The sequence below is a fragment of the Benincasa hispida genome, chromosome 12, assembly GCF_027475165.1.
Source record: "Benincasa hispida cultivar pf3 chromosome 12, pf3_genome.v1.1, whole genome shotgun sequence".
NCBI classification, from domain to species: Eukaryota; Viridiplantae; Streptophyta; class Magnoliopsida; order Cucurbitales; family Cucurbitaceae; genus Benincasa; species Benincasa hispida.
In genome coordinates, this window is record NC_143489.1 from 66,412,602 (window position 1) to 66,414,113 (window position 1,512).

Below are 1,512 nucleotides of genomic sequence, written 5' to 3' on the forward strand. Positions count from 1 at the left end.
ACCCTAAATTTTCTTCAAATCCCTCTCTTCCTATCAATTTCTTCAAATCCCTCTGTATTCACTCTCTCTTTTGTGCTTTTCCGTTCAGAAATGGCGAAGTCGAAGAATCACACAGCGCACAATCAGTCACGCAAAGCACATAAGAACGGCATCAAGAAACCGAGGAAGCACCGCCACACTTCCACCAAAGGGGTATGTTATACTTCTGTTCTTGTTCAATCCATTGTTTTCTTTCTAAATCGTTTTAATTCGATTTGTCGATTTGTGTATAGATGGATCCGAAGTTCCTTAGGAACCAGAGGTACGCCAAGAAGCACAATAACAAGAGTGGGGAAACTGCTTCTGAGGAAGAGTAAACTAGAACTCCGCTGGCAAGTTTAGGGTTTTTATAAGTTTTTCATATATTGAATCTTTTGCTATCGCTCTTCTTTTTGTTCAGTAGTTTCTATTTTGACTCAATGTGGAAACCGCTTCTTCTGAGGCCTGGTTTATGACGATACATTATCTGATTTGCATTTCTAAGGCTTGAACTATCGGTTACATCTTCATACATAATCAATTTGTGCTATTGATATTCTATTCACTCAGTGAAGACATTATCTTCGTTTTTATCTTAGTTTCCTCAATTAGTTTGGGTCTATTTGGTCATTCATTTTCTGTTGTGTCTAATAAGTACTGGACAAGTTACTGATAGATATAAATTCATGGATCGAATAGGTACAAACTTCCAAGTTTCAGAGACTATGCTTAATATTTAAGTTAATGGTGTCAATCTTTCTGCAAAGCATTTGACTTGTAGATTTAGATTAGATTTCTACGGTATAATGGAACGAGGGCCTGATTTACCGGACTGTAGCTTCACAAATTTGGCTTGTAGGTGTTTGGATGTAACTAATTGAGCTGTCTTTTGAGATATTTGATGGAACTTCCCAGATTTGGGGGATTGGTCATGTGATTTGACTTCAAATTTGAGTGAAATTATTTTTAAAAAAACTTTGCACACGCGAAATGGGCTTTTTCGCTCACTATTGCACGCTTCATTACTTAGGTCTTATACTTCTTGTCTTCTTTGATTATCATTCGGAACTATACGTTATCAATTCGTTTAAGGCTTTGTATCTGAAAAGATGTTAAGAAGCTTTGAGATAATGTGCTCAAAAGCTTGATTGTCAAGCCCATGTCTTGTTTTCTTGTTCTATGTGATCTTTATGTTATCTGCTAGTTGATGTGATAATTGGAGCTTTAGGGATCAAATATACACAATATAATTTATAGTTTGATAGTATGATTTGAACAAGAACTTATCAAGTGTATAAATATTATCTGTATGCAAGCGTGACGTGGTCACATTTAAAAAATTTGCGAGGTGGAAATATGGGATAAATAGATTGGAAAAAGAAAATTCGAAACTAAAGAAAACGATGAAACTTAAGAAGGGCATGAAGTTAAAATTAGGAGAGTAGAGAGAACAATTGCACAACGAAATATCGGGTTGAATATACACAAATCACA

The 1,512-nt window shown here is 35.4% G+C and overlaps 1 protein-coding gene across 1 annotated transcript; it reads left to right on the forward strand.

Annotated features, from left to right (window-relative positions):
* On the forward strand, positions 1-583 carry LOC120067806 (large ribosomal subunit protein eL29z-like). Its single transcript, XM_039019397.2, has 2 exons — positions 1-192; positions 273-583. The coding sequence occupies exons 1-2, from the start codon at positions 91-93 to the stop codon at positions 354-356; spliced, it is 186 nt and encodes a 61-aa protein (XP_038875325.1). The 5' UTR covers positions 1-90; the 3' UTR covers positions 357-583.
* Positions 584-1,512: the final 929 nt, after the last annotated feature.